Genomic DNA, 19,094 nt, shown 5'->3' on the forward strand with positions numbered 1-19,094 from the left:
AAAGAGTACACCGTGATTTAGGGCTTATGGCATTTTTAAGAACATAAGCTATGGCTAATGTGAGCTGCTCCTGCTGCTGAAGGCACGTAGATTGTGCCCATTTCTACAATTTATACCAGTACATTGCTGTGACTTTCTGCATTTTTTTTTTGTACAGGTTGTGCTCGAAGGCACGTGGTCAAAAGGATTTATGGCACTAGTGGCTGTTGGTGCAACAAATGTGGGCTCAATAGAGGTAGCAATCACTACTTTATTTGGAAAGCTTATTAAAAAAATGATTTCATTACTGATTTTTTTTTCTTCAAGAGCAAGAGATTAGCTTTCTTAAAATATTTAAGTTAGTCTTTTACATCCTTTACACATGATGAGGGTTTTAACTTTTCTGAAAGTTTTATAATTTGTGCATGCACCTGTGTCTACATGTCTGTATGCAAATAAGTTATGTGATTGAAATGGTGCAGCTCAAAATTGAACCTGATCTGAAAACCAACTGCCAAAGACCAGTTTCATGTAAATCAAGCCTTCCAAGCTTTCGTCAATATGGCAATGAGGGGTCAGGTTTTTTTATCCAGAAGGGTGACGAGGTATGAGATTAGTATCTGAGATTTACAAAATTAAGGTTGGGTAAAGTACTATTCAAGTAAACCCAAGGAAAGGTAAGTTTTTTGCAGTCACTGTAGTATTCTATGATTAACTATTTTTGTTGAAGTTTCAGAATTGCCTGCCTGCATGGCTTATGATTTATCTGCTAGCGTAATTCGTGTGCGTGTATAAAGTGGTCCATAGTGTACATCTTACATTTTATTAGAGATTTTTCTTTGCACAAAAGCAACTATGCAGAAATGGTCATCACTGATGAGCCCACTCACCGCTTCTAGGTAGTTGAGGGAAGATTGAATTAAAGATCGTTCTTTTTTTATTGAGTCTGAGAGACCAGACAAAAGATGCCAATGACCAAGACGTGCAGCCTGATCCAGCTTGTCCCAAGCCTGGAAGCTAAGAGATGCAACTACAAACTACATAATTCTGATCAATATAAAGTAATGTGTTAATGCATTTCTTACTTAGCCAAACAGAGATCACATCCAAGTGGCGGTCAGCAATGGATGCATCGTAAGAGGCCACGACAATTGTCTTTCTTCTTTTTCCCAAGAAAAGTTTCTCTTATTAGTGATTGAAAATACAGCTGGCTTGAAACGTGTCAAGTTGTCGCGTGTTAAAAAATGAGAAAACATTAAAAAAGAAGAGGATAAGTTTGTCTTTCTTAAGGGCTTACCACTCTTTTGAGAGAAAGAAGAAGAAAGAAAGAAAGATCTATTAACATCTACAAAAGACCCGAAGGGCCTATGAGACCATGAATGGTACAATAATACCAATGGGTATATAGTGCCATGAAAAAGAACGTGAAAACTGAGGTACATGCAGATCCACATGTCACATGCTTTGTGCATCGCGATTGTTCAGCTCAAAAGACTCAAAAAGTCTATGACACCAAAAGTGATACAATAGTTCCATTATATGCTAATCCATGGAAGAAGAACTGCCCTCACATCATGGGACACCCAATGGATTATGCGTTCTTCAGGTCCCTCCTTCAGGTGATGCCCTCTAGATGCCAGCTCTCTAGTGGAGGTAGTGGTGCCACTCCGAGTGTGCATGGTTCTCCATCACCCTCATCTCTCTCTTACAGATGTGTGCGTGGTAGTTTTCTCCATCCTTTTAAGTGTGGTTCCAAAAGACAATTTGTGCTAATTGAGTCTCTTTGCTATCTACTTGCTCTTGTCTACGTGGGACTGCGACTTTGCGGAGAGATCCCTCATGGGTCAGGCCATCACCTTCTTTGGGAGATCCAAGATCCCGGAGACCATTAAGCTGGCTTGATCGACATCATGGATGGAGCTTGAGCCCTTTGAGGCATCGGCTTGAGAGGTCCACTTGTTCATGTTCTTCCACCTTAGCGTTGTGGCCAAGTGAGGATTCTTCAAGTACATACATAGTGATTGGTTTCACCCTGGTGAGGCCCACACTAGTTGTCATGTGCACACTCTCCCCAGTGGGATGTGGACATGTTGCTACCGATTGGCCAACTCAGAGGTCGAGTACATGCTGGATTCATGTGTTTGTAAGGGCGATTGTGCCGGTTCATTGTAATATTGTTCAGCAGCCCAATGAGCAGGCAAGTGTGGACAGAGTTATTGGGTTATTGTGTGAACACACTTAGTTGGACATTATTATTAGGGTTGATCGAGTTGGTAGCCAACTCACCAACATTAGACTACTATAATTAGGAGTCTAGGCCTTAGGCATATTCATTCATTGATCAGTGAGTCATCGTTGAGTCATTGACAGCTCAGGAGTAGTGCTACCATTGAGTATCTCTATTCAGCATTAGCATTGTATATACTTCATGTTAGCAATACATGGTAGATTAGGTCGTCTGTTATGACCCTTATACGTGGCAACACGTGGGACTTACATGTGGCAATACGTGGGATGCCTACCCACTAATATGCGGGATTTACATGCCAGTAATGCGTGGGACACGCGGACATTGCATGGGATAACCAATGGTGGCATACTATTGCACATTATCGCTTATATTAATAAGTGTGAATGGGTAACGTTCGTGGGTGACGATTGTAGGCCAAAGACCCAGTGATATGTAGAATAGGGGTACCAGCGGGGACATAGGGGGCGCGTGAGTATGGTGTGTGGCCGGGAAGGTACACACTAAATGCCCAGACTCATTGGTATATATAATGGTTGGGTGGCTAAACATGGTATGCCAAGCTAGGTTTGTGTTTGCTAATTTTGAGTTCTTCTTCTCTCTCACGTTTTTTGCATGACGCTTGATTCAGAGATCTAGGTTGCTTTGCATAGAGGCTTGATATTTGGTATCAGAGCTTTGGTTCTTGGCTATGGGGGAAGCTTTGCTGCACTATTGAGCAAGCTTGAGCGTGGAGATTGTGGAGAAATGTTTGCTGTAGCTGTCCGTTTTGTATTCGTCCGTCGTCGTCGTTTGAGACCATCGACACTAGATTTCTATTGAGCTGCTGTTCCGTTACTGCTGTCGTTCTATCGCAGTCGATGTACATTGGTCGTCCGTTGCCGTTTTCATTGCTGCCACTGCTGTCGGCCATTGCCTATAGGGCTTGTGGCCAAGCCACAAGCATCTTTGGTGTGGTGCTTGTGCTCTCTCACACAGTTGAGCCAAGCCTCTCCTTCCCACGACCTTGCAGCACAAGCAAGTAGTTGCCGTCAACCGTCAACAGCGCAGAGAGAAAAAAAAAGAAAATCCCATGATTTTCATTACAACAAAAGAGAGAGTCCTAAGGTCTTCACTCTAAGGTTTCTAGAGGGAGCACGCGCGGTGGATTGTTTCTTGCAGCACTTGGCCTGATCTATGAAGCAATATTTCTACATGGCTTCAAACTTCATCGGCTTCGACATCCTTACGATCGGGGGGGGCTTACTTATCCCTTCTCATTTATTTTCCATCGTTTGGTGCTTCTTGCATCTATTGGTGAAAAATGGATTCTGATCACTCTGTCCCACAATCACCGGAATCTGTCCCTCTTCACCAACAAATGCATGATTTGCGGGAACAAATGAATTTATTTATGAATGATATCCGCACTATGATAACACCTATAGTACCTTAGTGGCCGACTTCGGATACCCATCCCTTGGGTAATCATGAGGGTACTCCGGATAAGGGATTAAAGTCGAAACTTGCAGCAGTTGAGGACAACTGCGATATAAGAGGGAGGGAATGTAACTATTTGGTATTCCTAGCTCTATTCACATGATGGAACCCTTGCCTGGACACTAGATGGGTGGTGGGTGGAAGAAGGCATGGGGACAGGGACCATAAGGTTTGCACATGGTATTGGTAAAAAAGCAAAGAAAAGCAAAAAGTCAAATTGAGTTGACCTTGAGCTAGGAGCACCACTGGCAAGAGGAATTGAACTAGACCAAATAGCAAAAAGATGCTTTTCAAAAAGCAGCTGTAGGGCCAAAAAACAAGGCCCTAAAGTTGGAAAAGCAAAGCACAAGAACTTTGATAAAAGTTGGCCTTATTTAAGTAAATATTTCCCAGTTGTCGATTGTCAATTTTAGAGGCATTCTGAGGCCAATTTTGCGAAGGTCCCCAAAACTGTGCGCACAAAGTAGCTTAACTGCTCAATTTTGTTCATCAAAAATAGAAAAAGTCCCACTCCGAGTTGAAACCCTAATCTGCGTGCTATGAAAATGCTTCAACAAGTACAAGCCGATTCTAGACAAGCAAACCTACAACCTGGGCACATCAGAGAAGAAAGATAGCCAATCCGGCCTGCAAAAAAGCATCTTCCTTCTCATCATTGATCAAGGTGTGGAGTTTATCATCGCCATCGTTGCCGTACTATTGTACTGCTGTACTACCATCTCTGCCGCCACCTGCTATACTGGCCACCTCCGCTTGAACCTCAACCGCCGTCCATACTGCTGTGCATTGACTGGGCTCTGTTGCTGCCACTTGTGCGCCGCCTGTGCTGAACCAGCGCTAGCATCCGCCAGCTGTGTGCTACCTGTTTGCGCTAGTTGCAGCTGCCTAAGCCTCTCTGCGCCAACTATGCAAGCCAGCCATCTGTGTGCGCCGCCTGGCTGCTGTACAACTGTTTGCACCGCCACCTATTGTGCGATACTGCCGCCTGTATTGGACTACCACATAGACTAGCTCCAGTTCATATTCATCTGTACGGCCTCTTCTTGTGGATTTTTCCTACTCCGGTTTGGGCAACAAGCTTACAATTGAACACCATCAGCTTCATCATCTGCACATATTATTTGTGTACCTTGTTTACAAGCTTGGCGATTCATTGGATTTGGATTTGGTTTGGTACTAGCCCGGTGAGAGATCTTGTGGGTCATCCCCGTGGTGTGCTCGGCATCAGGATCTCGACATCGACATCGACATCGACATCGACATCGACATCGACATCGACATCGACTACAACTTGGATTTCTACATCGGCATGTTTGTTTGCTTTTGTATTCATTGATGTATTGATCCTAGCTTGCAAGCCTGTGGATTGTTCCTAAATAAATTCTTGAAAGCGGGCGGGGCTTGTTCCCCGCTCAGTGTGCGTGTCTTGTGCAAAGTTCCCTAAACCCTTCTCTCTCTCTCTCTCTCTCTACCTTTCTCTCTCTTGGATACGTGGTGGAATTTGTTATAGCACGCCCCGCTAGGCTTACAAAGTCTCATTTTATTCGACCTACTTATGAAGCTTCGAGATACACTAGTGGGAAAAAGGGAAAGGCATCTATGTCTAATGTACATTCCTCTATAAAGACTCTACGGTTGCAGATACAGTCTTATCTTCGGAGGCTAGTCGCGGTTACGAGTTTTTGATTACAAAACTTATTGTCATGAAGGGCTTGATTGAAGAGAAACCAGTGAAGGTACTCTTCGATACGGGCTCTAGCCATAATGTGGTTAGTTCTCAACTTGTCAAGAAGTTAAAGTTGAAAACTCAACCATCACCATATCAGTACATAGTTGAGCTAGCAGATGGCAAAGGAACAGAGGTTTGGGATCAACAGGTTGTAGGCCTTGGTCTCACCATTCAATCCTACTTTGAGGAGCTCAACTTTGATATTACTCGACTAGTAGGTTTTGATGTTGTGCTAGGGAAAGAATGGCATGCATGGAAGAAGCCTCTCATCGACTTCGCAATTCATGTCTATCAATTATGCATGAGGGGAGGACGTATCACATTAAAGGTGAGCTAGATCTACCCAAGAATGCATTAATTACTGTTACACAAATGCTTAGAATATCTTGTAAGTCTCTCTTTTTAGGTTGGGTTCAAAAAGTTCCAAGTGTTGTTGACACGCATGAAAGTGAAACTCCAACTTGTAATGCCATAAAATCTTTGCAAGAGAAAATTTTGACGGAATTTTCTGATGTTTTCAAATCTGACCTGCCCTCTTCCTTGCCTTTGCATAGAAATGTGGAGCATCGAATAGCGCTTGTGTCCAGTGCATCTGTGGTCAATAGACCTTCGTACCGGATGAGTTTGGTTGAGGAAACAAGGTGCCAAAGGTGATTGAGGAGTACCTAGCGAAAGGACTCATTCGCCCTGGTTTCTCACCGATCATTTCTCCAGTTTTGCTAGTTAAGAAGAAAGATGGTTCTTATCGAATGTGTATCGATTACAGAGCCTTAAATAAACTTAGTGTAAAACATTGATATCCAATGCCAAGGATCGATGATTTGATAGACGCTCTAGCTAGAGCTAAGGTTTTTAGTAAGATAGATTTAAAAAGTGGATATGATCAGATTCGTATTAAAGACGAAGATGTCATTATGAGTACCTTGTAATGCCATTTGAACTTACTAATGCACCAGCCACATTTATGATGTTAATGAATGATGTCTTTAGGCCATTCATGGATAAATTTGTGGTGAATTTTATTGATGACATTTTGGTTTATAGTAAATCTTTCCTGGAGCACAAACCACACTTGTTTACAGTTTTTGGCGTGCTCAGGAAAATGTGTTGTATGCCAATAAACAGAAGACTTTCCTATATCAAGAGGAAGCTGAGTATTTGGGACACATTATATTGGCGCTAGGCGTAAAAATGGATCCGAAGAAAGTAGCAGTAATCTTGGCTTGGCTTGTTCCATAGGATATTACTCAGCTCAGATATTTCTTAGGACTATCTGGTTTTTATAGAAAGTTTACTATTTTCTATTTTGAAATAGTAGCATCATTGATTGACTTGTTGCAAGTTACCGTTGTTTATGTCTGGACCGACATTCAACAACAAAGTTTTGATAAATTAAGTATGTAGTTGCAACTGCACCTGTGTTGAAGATCGTGGATCCGTCATTACCTTTTGTCATTGAGACAGATGCTAGTAGCATTGCCATCGGAGCCATGTTAAAACTTGAGCCAAGAAGGTTGACCAATGGCTTTTAAAAGTAAGAAACTCAGTAGTTCGCAACGCAAGTAGCCCACACATGAGCTTGAATTGTATGTAGTTATACATGCACTCAAGGTGTGGAGGCATTACTTGTATGGAGCAGAGTTTAAGGTATACACAGATCATGATACATTGAAGTATTTTTGTAACCAGCTGGATTTAAGAGGCCATTAGGCAAGATGGGCCGAATTGATGCAAGAGTTTCACATGGAAATCTTCTATAGACGAGGAAAAGATAAGTTGTTGCCGATGCATTGTCTCATATAATGTATCAAATGAGTTTCAGTATAGTTGAGAATGAGATCATTCATAGAATACTTGAAGCTCAAAATACGGATCTGTATGGTCAATCGTTATGGAATAAGGCTCGCCAAGTCGTTTTACTGAATGAAGGCTGAATTGCTGAAGCGTTGATGCTCCTATATGCTGATGGATGAAACGCTGATGGATGATGTGCTAAATTCTCCAATCGCTTATGCTCCTTGTGCTGAAGGCTCCAAGCGTTGAGGTCTTCAAGGCTGAATGAGATATGAATGAATGATATGCTCAGCTATTTATATGGACAATTGATGCTGGTCGGCTGAGCCGGCCGACTGCATCTTTTCCTAGATAAATGGATAAATGATGTAAAAATGCCCAATAAATGCTATAAATTATGGGAATAATACTGGATAAATTCTAATGAATGCTAGATGTTATCTGAAGGCTTTTGCAATGGTCTAAATGCAGTGGATGAATGCTATGCATTATGCAGAGTGCTTTCTAATGCAAACCCTAAGGCTTCTACTGACTCTACATGCATGAATGCATCTCTTCAAGTGGGTTAAGGGACTTGGACTGAGTGACTGACTGTCTAAGGTTGAGAATGACCTATGTAGCTCGTGCCTGACTTATCCTGGACTGAGGATTACAATGGGGTCATGACGTACGACAAATATCATCCTAAGAGGTGCTAATAATGTACAATGTTGCACTGATGATGATGAGCCATCTTGTCACCATGCACCACAGTGCAGAGTGCATGTGACATTCCCTCCTGCTTAGCTTGGCGGCAAGTTCATGGCTTCCAAGTAGTCCGCCAACAATTGGGGGTACTCTTGAAAGAACTCCTCGTCTAGCTAAACGGCTTTGTGGGTACCTTGATTTTGGAACTTCGTATAGAACTGACGTATCCGTCGACGGGAACCATACTTCCAACGATGAAGAAGGATCTGCTTAAGCTCGATGACTTTTGCTTCGTCTACCACGTATGGCTATGGTTCATCTGAAACATCAAAAACTTCTAGTCCAACATATGATTTTAGCCAAGAAACATGGAAAACATCATGCATTGTTCAACTGTTAGGCAACTTCAACGTCATGGACACATCAGTATCTTTTTAACTATTGGGAATGGTCCAAAACTACGGAAAGAAAGCTTGGGACAACGTTTGCCCACTTGTGTCAATCTCTGTTTTATGATGCGTAGATAGACCCTATCCCCTTCCTTGAAGTGGACATCTCGTCTAGACTTATTTGCCTGTCTGCTATAGCTTCTTGTGCTTTGGTCAAGCGCTCCTTAACTGATGCAATGATTTCGGAAAATGCTTCCGTCGTTTTATTAGCCTCGAGAGATGGAGATACTAATCTCGTTAAAAGAGAAGAGAAACGACGACCAAAGGCTGCTTCATACGGAGTCCGTCCGACACTGGATGAATGAGTATCGTTCAAGATGGCTTGGACCAATGGAAGATAATGTTCCCATTTGGACTGCTGGTCATGACAATATAACTTGAGAATATCGAAGGCCAACTGGTTATAGATTTCTGTCTAGCCGTTTGTCTGTGGATGGAATGCACCAGACAACTGTAACTTTGTTCCAAAGTTTTCGAAAATGCGAGGTAAACTTGGAATCTCTGTGTGAGTGATGGTGCTAGGGAAACCACAAATGGGGTATCAATGTTTGAGAAAAAGACGGGCTACGTCGTTAGCTGTGGCCGTATGCTTGCAGGGGATGAGCGTGTAGAACTTACTGAAGCGATCCACAATGGTAAAACACTGAGTGTTATGGGATCCGGTGGATGCTGGTAGAGGCCCTACAAAGTCCATAGAGATGTCGATGAAAGGTCCGTCAGGGATAGCCAAAGGTTGAAGTAACCCAGCCTTCTTTGTATGTGGAACCTTAACTTTTTGACAAATCTTACAGACTTGAATATGTGAATATACATCACGCCTCATTTTTGGCCAATAAAAGGACCATTCTAATTTCTCGAGGGTACTATTGATACCTCTATGAACTCCAACTAAGGAGTCATAGGAATCATGGAGAAGAGCTGATCGCTTTTCCCGAATGACACAGAGACGGTTCTTGAAGAACAACCAACCGTTCTGCACTGAATGATGGCCAGGCTCAGAAGTGAGGGCCAAATTGTATTGAGTACTTGTCATGATCCTGTGAATTTGTGCAGCATAAGTGTGAGCATGGTGTCGGTGAGCAAGATATATGTTTAAGGTTCATACTTGGGGCAAATGTTTTTTTGTAAATAACCCCATGTGTGGAGGGGACAAAAGGGGACAAAGGTTTATAACCTTTATAAAAAAAAAAAAAAGAACCTTCCCTTTTTTGGAGCATGGTGGCCCCTAGGCTATTTTGGGAGCCTACGCTTCTTTTGGAGGGAGAGTCAGGTCAGCACGCTTTCTCTCTCTCTTGCTTTTTGGAGGAGAGGTTGGCTGGCGGGCTACGCTGTAGTACACATAGGCACAGGCTGAATCTCTTTTTTTTTTTTTTCGTGAAATGGTGTTTTATATTATATGTAAAATGTACATCAGCCACATGGCTCACACAGAACCTATGGCCCCAAACCAAACCCCCACAAAAGATCCTCTAAAGGATCATGACCATGCAAACCTGTACACTAATAAGAAAGCCTCCTAGCCAAATAAGCATCCCAGATAAAAGCATCAAAGATGAGCCAGCCGAGCCGCCGTAGCGGTTGAGTCGTATGCGTGAAGCATCTCTGTCTGGCCAAACAATGACACACGACTCCACAAATGTTTCGAACTGCAAAGAGTTCAAAAGTAGTCTTTCATGACCAGGATCCCACCGAGCCAACAGTAGAACTTCATGCCAAGAAAGGAGAATATGCGATAAAATGTGTGATGAGAGAATACGGACAGGATGAGCCGCATTCACAATGTCCCACCATGAAGCCTGCACACGTGTCCGCCCATGTGACAATCCCTCCAACTCAATCAAGTCACGAGCCATGAATACCCAAGGCTGCTCCTGCAAACACATATCCTGAAAAAGCGCCCACCTACGCGCCACCATATGCAAGCGGACATCCAGTAAAGCAGCCCCACCCATTCTTTTGGGCGTCGTAATGTGATTCCAAGCTATCCATGTTTGACCCATAATATTTCCTTGCCTCTTCCACAGCATAAACCGAATGGGAGCAACCAAACGGATGAGAGATTTGTGCGTCCAAGGTAGCAAAGGCAAAAAATAGGAAATCATGCTAAGCATAATAACCTGAGCTACCTTAACCCTCACATGCATAGGCCACCCTTGAGCTTTCCAATACACAAATTTATCGGAGATCCGAGCAGAAATCCAAGCAATAAGCGCTTGAGGGTCCACATCCACACCCACCAGATATCCAAGATGACGAACAATGTCTCCTGTATGCACCACACGGCCTTGCCACCCTAATGCCTCAAGATCAAATTCCGTGCATACAATGAGGGCTGATTTTGTTGAATTTATTTTCAGCCCAGAAGCCAATGCAAAATTATTCCAAGCTTCCATTGCTCGATCTATATTGGCTTTTTCGGCCCTGAGAAACATAAAAGTGTCATCCGCAAGGGCTTGAGCAACCAATTGCTTGCCATGAGGGAGATGCAAACCAACCACTTCACCATGCGATGCCATAGCATCTAGGCGAGATAACATAGGATGAGTGGCAATGGCAAAGAAAAGAGGGCTAAGAGGACAGCCCTGCCGGAGAGAACGGGTGAGAGAAATACCATCCGAAAGTCCTCCATTGAGCATAATCCGCGTGATAGAGCCAGAGCCATGTAAATGCACCAAATTAGCCATTTTGGGACCAAAGCCCATGGCTGTCATTAACTGGGAAAGGAAAGACCAGCTGACATGATCAAAAGCTTTTTCAAGATCCAGCTGCACCATCACAATCTCTTGCTTCTTTGTCTTGGCATAATCCACTCCAATTTGAACATTAAGAATATTATGCAAAATATTCCTGCCATGCACAAATCCATATTGATATGGATGAACAAGAGTAGGAAGCACCTTCTGCAAGCGATTGGCATCTTTGTAAAGATTTTATACATAATACCCATAAGTGAGATCGGGCGCCATTGAGCCAAAGAAGTAGGCGAAGGGACTTTGGGCAACAAACGAAGTATGCCCAACTTCCAATCGGCAGGCTGAATCTCTCTCTCTCTCTCTCTCTCTCGCTTTTGGAAGGAGGCTGGCTGGCGGGCTACGTTGCAGTACACACAGGTGCAGACTATATCTCTCTCTCTCTCTCTTGCTTTTGGAAGGAGGCTGGCTGGCAGACTGTGCTGCAGCACATACGTATTCTTTTGTGCATCACACAGGCAGGGCTGGACACAAAGAAGTGGACTACAGGGCTGGACAGCAGGTTCACCCATGCGTTTCTCTCTCTCTCTCTCTCTCACGTGGAAACAGGTGCTGGACTGCAAGCGGCTACAAGACAGGAGGGCAGGAAAGAACAGAGCTTTTCTCACGCCTTCTCTCTCTTATGAAAAGTGACGCAAGGACTGTAAGTTTCTCTCCCTCTTTGTGAGCAGGTGGGACTGCAGGAAGTGTCAAACTGAGTTTCTCTTTTCACTAGCTCGTGACTGTTTCGGAGTTGTTTTCTCTAGCCCTTCGTGAGAGGAAGGGTTTGGCAGTTTGGAGCATGGTCACCATGAAACTCGTTTCGGTGGCCTTGAACTCATTTCACGTTTCGGTGTTGAAACGTTTTGTGCGCATCACTGAAACCATTTTGTTTCATGTGGAACAAAAAGTTGTGATTTTTTCTATGGTTTAGCCTCTCTCTATATTTTTAAGCCTTTCACTTCCCTTCTTTTATGTCTCTTTTTCAATGGTGACATTATAGCAATGATCGTTTCGATAGCGAAACATTTCAGCAATGAAATGTTTCGTGGTGACCTTGGTTTGAGGGTGGAAACAGGGCAAGTTTTTGGACTGATTTGGAAGAGTTTGTGGACTATTTCATGGCTGAGTTTGTGGCTATGTGCATGGGCGAGTTAGATGCATATTCAAGGCGTCGTGGATGCACTGTCTTGGCTGATTAGAGGAGATAACAGTGTGGTGTTTTTGGGACACAAGGCTATGTATAATCTCTATGCTAAGAGGTCCAAGGGATTGGTAGATTGGACATGCAAATATACAAGCCATGAATGGCCATGATGTACTCATTTAAACTTTTCTATTGAATTTGAATAAAGAAATACCGAAAGGGGCGCCAAGCTTTGGGGCCAACAGGTGTCGTTCTTCTTTTTGTGTTGGAGCACTCTAGCTCCCATATATTTGTTTTATTTGCTGGATTACAACTGGTTTGGGTGACTGCTAGTCTACCGCACTTTGGTTTCTACCAGAGGCCGGTTTCAGTATCAAACTCAAGGGAGTCGACATACTGGTCTTTCATGCTATCTAAGTTCTTTCCCATGATTTCGAGAATGGTAGACTCCTGCGTTGCCTGGATGCTGGCCTTTTGACTAAGAGCATTTGCAACTTGGTTATGCTTACCAGGGATGTACTTGATCATTCCTCCAAATTGTTGGAAGAGCTGACTCCATCTGGCTTGCCGATCACTCCATTGGGCACTTGGCATGGTTTGAAGCCACTTTTTTTTTTCCCGAGAAAAGATCCTTCATTAGTTATATAAAAACACCCGTAGGGCTACAAAAGATCTCTCCTGCTCATAAGAGAAACAGAGCAGTGAATACAGCATGGCAGCCCGGGAGACTCTCCCTAGGTGCTGCAAAATACAAGCATCAGTACAAAGGACTGAGAGGCTAAAAAATACAATAGGGGGGGGGAAGAGCCAAACAGGTGGCCTGTAGTGCCAACGGGGGGATCCCGTGTGTAAGGTGTAGAAGGGGCCACAGCGCTAAGTGGTGTGAAAGGCTTGGCGCCGCAAGATCGCCTCATCCGAGTCTCCCCGGTTGCGGTCGTACTGTCCTCGCAGGGTGTGGATCAACTCCTGCCGAATCCCCCGTACAGTCTCTGCTGGTGGCTCCAATCTCCCCTCAAAGGCCGTAAAGCACCGGGCCCTCCAGGTGAACCAGATGGTGAGGCGGCTGAGGAGCTCCCATCGTAAATCCCTCTCCTGTGTCCAGCTGGCGGACGAGAAATCCGGTGCCGGAACCAGGCGAGGCTGGCCCCTAATAAATCTGATGGCCTGATTGCCCTGCTCCATCTCATAGCCCATAGCAGGCCCTGACGAAGTCGACCAAGCAGCGGCACCCCACATAAACATACCCTCTGGAGAGAGGGGAGCCAGAATACGCAGCATCCGCAGCCAAATCTGCTGCGCCTGAGGGCAATCCCAAAGGCAATGTCTCTGTGTCTCCATAGGGTGGCCGCATCGGACGCAGGCCGCCGGAAGACCACTGTAAACAAGCCAAGTGCCAACTGCTGAGCCCCCGTGGGCGACCAGCCACTGAAAAGTCGAGATCCTGCGGGCCTGTCGACTAGCCCAGAGCCGAGCCCAAAAATCCTCCAGGAACTCCTGTGAGAGTCCGTGTAGCCGCCAATGCCCCGCTGTCGCTGGAGAAACCGTCCTCCTCGCCGTCAAAATATGCCGCCCCAGCCGAACAGTATACTGGAAAAAGGTAATCTCTGTGGCCTCAAGGGATGCATAAGGATCATGCCACTCGTACTCCCCGGGGTCCCACTGTAGCCGGGCCAAGGGGCGCGCTGCATATGCTCATATGCGCCAATCCGGGAGCACATCAACAGGGTCGGGGTCAATATGCCACTTCTGAGAAGCGGCGGCCACTACCCGAATCCTTTGAAAGGCGACTCCACCTCCACTCGCTGGAGTCTGCCCTCATCTTGAATCTCATAGTAGAGGCAACTGCCGTCCTCAGTGCAAGCTTTGACAGCAATCAGGATCTCCAACTGTGTAAAGGCTCCCATCCACCGTGGGGTCACTGGCTCGAGAGGCGTGAACCACTCCTCTGTGAGTGCCTCCTGAATATCATTCCTCATAATCAACTCCCCTCTGAAGTGACTCAGCCTCTCCACCTGGATCTCCTCTGGGAGACTGCAGAAGGCCTGCCAGTCTCCAAAACTACGAGCTGGGCCTACCGCTAAAGGCCCCCCAGGCTAGATGAGGCCGAGAACCCAGCATATGACCCTGCTCTGTGCGAACCGCTGGGCTCTAGATGAGCGGCTGTCTGGCTCGCTCCTCAACACAAGAAGGAGGTCGCTGAGAGAGCCCCGGTCTCAGCAGCTCCCAAGCTCTCAGGATACTCAAAGCAAATCTATCCTCCCATCCTCTACTGAGGCCTGTCCTCCTCATCTCTATGAAGATCCAGCAAATCTCTGGTGCCCAAGTGCCCCCTGCTGGGGGCGCCCGAGCCTGCAGCCGCTGCAAGAGGAGCTCTTTCCAAGGCTCAACGCCTGGAAGCAACCCCCGAACAATAAGCTTCCCCAATAAGGCTCTACTCTGATCGACTGGATCTATAATGCCCAAACCTCCCTGAGCCAGCGGAAGTGTAATAACTGCCCATGCAACCTTTGCCCGAGCTGGCTGACCGTCCCGCCCAGACCACAGAAAGTTCCTGATCAGCCTCTGTACCTGGCTGATGCAAGAGCTCGAGAAGATCCAGCAAGACGTAATGTACCACATGGTCGCTAACAGCACCTGATTTGCCACCACCACCCTCCCAGCCAAGGATAGTCGAGCTGTACTCCAATACAAAAGCTTCTTCCGAATGCTCAGAAAAAGCGGGGCAATCTGCTGCTCAGGTGACAAATCGAGGCCAATCTGGCATCCCAAATACCGTACTGCTGTGCCTGGAGGAATCCATCTAAAACCGGGGTCCGGGCTCCATGCCGGAGTGGGAGCACTACTGATCCAAAAGGCCACTGTCTTCCGCCAATTGATCAATGCTCCCGAAGCTGCACTAAAAACCTGGAGCGACTGCTCTGCCCGAAGAAGATTGGCCTCTTGGCCATGCAAAAATAAGCCCGTGTCGTCTGCAAACTCAGCATCAAGCAGGTCCTCCCCCCGGACTAGGAGCTGAAGTCCTCTCAAACCAACCTCCTCTGCCGTCAAATACATGCTCATAGCCTCCGCAAAGAAGAGAAAAAGAAAGGGGGCGAGGGGGCACCCCTGACGGACTGATCTGGTCAGCTCAAAACTCGGCCCCCATCCTCCTGCAATCAACACCTGGCTGCGAGCTGTGGAATACAGAGCTGCCACCCCTCTGATCCATCCTGGCTCAAAGCCTAGGCGAAGCATAGTGCCCTCTAAGAAACCCGAATCAACTCTATCGTATGCCTTCTCAAAATCGAGAAGCATCACGACCAAGTCCTCGCCAAGAAATGTGCTCGGGCCGTCGCCTCCCAGAAAGTAAAGATGTTGTCAAGGATACTACGCTCCTTGACAAATCCTGTCTGAGTAGCATGAATCAACTCCCCCAGGAAGGGCTGGATCCTTAAACTCAAGGCCTTTGCTAAGACCTTGTAGACAGTATTGAGAATCGTAATAGGCCTCCAATGCCGAATATCATCTGATACTCCCTCCCCCTTGGGGATAAGATAGATCAAGCCCTCTGAAAAGCTCTGCGGCATCACCCCAATGTCCAAAACATGCTGAAAGCCCCTGCGGAGGCCTAGCCCCAAAAGGTCCCAATAGCGCATAAAAAAGGCCGGCGTCAATCCGTCCTCCCCTGGGCAACTATGTCGCGGCAGGACCCTCGAGGCCTCGGCAAGCTCAATCTCTGAAAGAGGCGCACCAAGAACTGAACGCATACGATCTGTGACCCTCCTCTGCACATGGGCCCACACAGTCTGTCTGCAAGCATCTCTGTCCTCAATGGCTGGCTCCGCTGAGAGCAGGTCTCTATAAAATGCAGTGGCAATGGCTCTGATCTCCCCGGGCTCAGTAGCTACCGAACCGTCCGGTCTACCAAGCTGACGGACTCCTGCCCGAGCATGGCGGGGTCCAGTGATCTCAAAAAACTCCCCAGTCACTCTATCACCAAGCTGCGTCCACTGAGAGGCCTGACGAAGATGGTAAAACCCATGTCTCTGCTCCTCTGCCTCTCTAACCTCCTAGCGTGCCTGGCTCGGCTGTGATGCCAACCACTCACATGCAGGCTGTTGCTCCTGGAGGCGCTGTAGCGAGGCAAGGCTGCGTCTCAGCCGATGCTCCCGCTCGCGAATCTCTCCCAGCCGTGTCAAAGCTGCAGCGTGCAGAAAAGAGCTAAGCACGATGAGTCCCTGGGCACACTGGCCTGCTGCATCCTGGTCAGAGCACTGACTATCATGCCAGATCCTGGTCAGAGCACTGACTATCATGCCAGATCCTCTCAATGTCCTCAGCGAGACTGGGATCTGTAAGTACCCTCTCTGGGATCCTCAACTGCAAGCTGGGCTCCCGTGTGCTCTCCTCCCATGTCAGGATAACTGGCGCATGATCTGAAAATGAGGTGCCAGCGAGAATGCAGACGGAGCCCCCTCGCTCCCCTAACCAGTCGCCCACATAAAAGCGATCAATCCGTGATAGATTAGTCCCTCCCTGTCGGTGATCCGACCGAGAGAAACTAAGACTGTCCTGAGAACGGGAGAAGGCCCCATGCTGCCATGCATCAGTGATCCTCAGTGTCATGCAAAACTGGTCCCAAGCTGCAAGCTCCGTGCCGTGCACTGTAACATGACTGCCTCCCACCCTATCGGCCGGGTCCTCAAGCATGTTGAAGTCTCCCCCGACACACTAATGTGCGGCCTCTGGCAATGCATCCGTAACCTGGGTCCAGAACTCTGCTCTGGCACTAGCATGATTAGGCGCATAGACGTTGAGCACGCCCAATAGCTCATCATGCATCCTCAGAATGACATACTGTGCTCTACCAGGCACAATGATCCCTCGATCCACAATGGCCTGCCGCCATACATTTGCAATGACCATGCAAACTCCTCCCTGTCCACCCAAAGGACCAAACCCTGCAGACCAAAAGGTATCCCATCTTCCAGGCATCACCGAACCATATCTCCGGATCCTGCTCTCACCCAAGTGGTGCTCCTGCATCATCAAAATATCAATGCTGCCACCAACCAGGCATCTCTGAAGCTCTTGCCTCAAGCAACCTCGATAGCGTATAAAATGTGCTCCGCCCAGGCCCTGTACATTCCATGAGATGATCCTCATGGATGACCTGCTGAGGTGGATGCTGTCTCAGCCGTGCGGCGGGCCTTCGCAAGCGGCTTGGATGGAGAGTAGTCCCCATCCGAGTGGCTGCGAATCTGCCCACCCGGTGTACTGCAAGAATCACGGATCAGGCGCCAGTGGCTGTGGCCCATGGCGACTGCCTCCCGCTCTGACAGAGCAACCTTGTGTATACATACATATCCAGGGTCACGTGCTAAGTCTGCCACTATACGCACGACCAAATGACGAATCCCTGAGGCATCCACACTCTCGGGATCCAAGAAAAAATGAGCCAACTCCCAGAGCCGGCCTATCACATCTGTCACCTCCAGGTCGCCCACATGATGAGAAAACTCAATTGCGTGAGTCTTCAAAGTGCTAAGAGCGAGCTCTAGAGTCGACTCCCGGTCGCAAGGGCCACATAGAGGGAACGAGAAGGCCACCACTGAATCAAGTGCCTCCTCCCCGCGGGCCGGAGGTATCACTACATGAACTCGGATGGGTGCTGGCTCATGGGGGCCCTCTGCTCCAAAAAGCCGAGTGAAGGCGTAATCGAAAGCCTCCGATCGCTGTCTAACACCGAGGCGACTCAGCCGACTGCGGATAGATGATATCCGTGAAGCCCGAATCGGCATGGTAGGTCTCCTCTGTGGTGCTCGAGCGAGGTCGGTGCTCAGCGCCCTCCGGACTGCGGGCGAGCGCCAGGGGACTGCCAGGGTCTCCCGGGAAGGCGAGGCGGGTGGGGGGGGGGGAGGAGGGGGGGCGAGGGAGCCGCTGCCGAGACCGGAGCGGGGGCGGGAGGGGATGGGGGTGGTGGGGGTGCTGGCATCTCCTGGTCCTCAGTCGCTGCAGGTGTCTCCTCCTGAAGGGGAGCAAAGCTGTTCCTCATGAGAACCCAGTGAGGCTGAGACTGTGGCTGCTGCTGCAGCGGTCTCTGTGCGTGCTGCTGTGGCTGTCTCCCTCGGCGGCGCCCCTGTCCAGGCTGCCACTCCGAGGTCTCTGTGGCCTGAGCAGGTGTCCCGGAGGCAGCCTGCCGTGCCGCATCTGTGGGCGGGCCATCAGGGGCCTGCTGCTGTGGTGAGGGTCGAGGTCTCCTTCGAGGGCAGGCCTTGGCCAGATGGCCGACCTGCCTGCATATGAAGCACTGGTTCGGGAGCCCCGAGAACTCCACTCTCTGATCAATCCATCCCTCCCCTATCCTAGGTAGCTGAATGACCTTAGGAAGGGAGGAGATGTCAGACACCAAAACTCTGACGAAGGGTAGCCCAGCTGCTCTGGCCACCACTGAAGCTGCTGTGGGGCCAGTCTTGAGTACCGAGCCCACCAATGCTCCTAGCCGAGAGAGGAGCGGAAGATACTCCTGGTGGAGTCCAGGGAAGCAAACTGTAACATGAAAAAGGCGCTCTCCCTGCTCAGCCGCTGCTGGGTCAAAGCCATGCTGCCAAGGTTGGAAGAAAGCCCGAGCACCCTTGATGTCAAGGGGACTCATGGCAAGGACCTTGGCCACACTCTGGGCGGTCTTGAACTCGATCTGATAATGTCCACGGCCCAGTAGCTGTACGTCCAGGATCTTGCCCACATCTGCAAGAAGGCGGGCCTGGAGAAGATCCCGGATCTCCCCTCTGCTGGGGCGAGTGCCGACTATACGGCAGATGGTGGAATGGGCTTGAAGGCGTTCCACCTCTACGGTGAGGCTCGCTTCCTCTTC

At 47.8% G+C, this 19,094-nt stretch overlaps 1 protein-coding gene across 8 annotated transcripts in view; it reads left to right on the forward strand.

The window, feature by feature from the left end:
* The window catches only part of PSD1 (phosphatidylserine decarboxylase 1), a 72,892-nt gene that overhangs the window by 34,578 nt on the left and 19,220 nt on the right, over window positions 1-19,094 (forward strand). For all 8 annotated transcript variants that reach the window (XR_015263801.1, XR_015263802.1, XR_015263803.1 and 5 more), the window contains exons 10-11: window positions 158-235; window positions 462-584. Coding sequence is in view for 5 of the 8 variants with exons in the window: in XM_086784908.1 (XP_086641034.1) it covers window positions 158-235; window positions 462-584 (201 nt within the window). In the remaining 3 variants the exon portion in view is untranslated. The remainder of the gene's footprint in view (window positions 1-157; window positions 236-461; window positions 585-19,094) is intronic.

This window comes from Cibotium barometz, chromosome 4, assembly GCF_041138505.1.
Source record: "Cibotium barometz isolate CiBa-2024 chromosome 4, ASM4113850v1, whole genome shotgun sequence".
NCBI lineage: Eukaryota > Viridiplantae > Streptophyta > Polypodiopsida > Cyatheales > Cibotiaceae > Cibotium > Cibotium barometz.